The following is a 765-nucleotide window of genomic DNA, read 5'->3' on the forward strand; positions in this document are numbered from 1 at the left end:
TCCTGTTTTTTAATTTTTTTCTCTTTTTGCTTTGGTGTACTTTTTCTCCCTAGTGGAGTTTCATTTTCTTTCTTTTCTGCATTCTCAGGTGTTTCCTCTATATCTTTGTTTTCTTTGTTACTGTCTTTTAATTTGTCTTGTGTTTTATCCTCTTCGCTATCTTTTCTAGCAGGGGTTGCATCACGGGCAAGTCTTCTTCGTCCCTAGAACAGAAGTAAAATCTGTTTAATGACTCCTGTCAATTGTTCTCTGTATAGTCTCTCCAAATCTCAACTGAAAGTGAAACATACTATTCCTGTACAGAAGAAAGGTTGGAGATAACACCAAAAAGAACAATATTCTAAAATCTTAAGATCATAGAATCATTTACATTGGAAAAGACCCTTAAGATCATCAAGTCCAACCATTAACCTAACCCTGCCAAGCCCACCACTAAACCATGTCCCTAAGCGCCACATCTACATGTCTTTTAAATACCTGCAGGGATGGTGACTCAACCGCGTCCCTGGGCAGCCCGTTTCAACGCTTGACAACCCTTGCAGTGAAGAAATTTCTCCTAATATCCAATCTAAACCTCCCCTGGCACAACTTGAGGCCGTTTCCTCTAGTCCTATCACTTGTTACTCGGGACAAGAGTCCGGCACCCACCTCGCCACAACCTCCTTTCTGGTAGCTGTAGAGAGCGATAAGGTCTCCCCTCAGCCTCCTGTTCTCCAGGCTAAACAACCCCAGTTCCCTCAGCCGCTCCTCAGAAGACTTGTGCTC

At 43.0% G+C, this 765-nt stretch overlaps 1 protein-coding gene across 1 annotated transcript in view; it reads right to left on the reverse strand.

The window, feature by feature from the left end:
* ARID4A (AT rich interactive domain 4A (RBP1-like)) overlaps positions 1-765 on the reverse strand; it is a 53,534-nt gene that overhangs the window by 12,753 nt on the left and 40,016 nt on the right. The window contains exon 15 of the mRNA XM_009331329.1: positions 17-203. Coding sequence (XP_009329604.1) covers positions 17-203 — 187 coding nt within the window. The remainder of the gene's footprint in view (positions 1-16; positions 204-765) is intronic.

This window comes from Pygoscelis adeliae, unplaced genomic scaffold (assembly GCF_000699105.1).
Source record: "Pygoscelis adeliae isolate BGI_AS28 unplaced genomic scaffold, ASM69910v1 Scaffold199, whole genome shotgun sequence".
NCBI lineage: Eukaryota > Metazoa > Chordata > Aves > Sphenisciformes > Spheniscidae > Pygoscelis > Pygoscelis adeliae.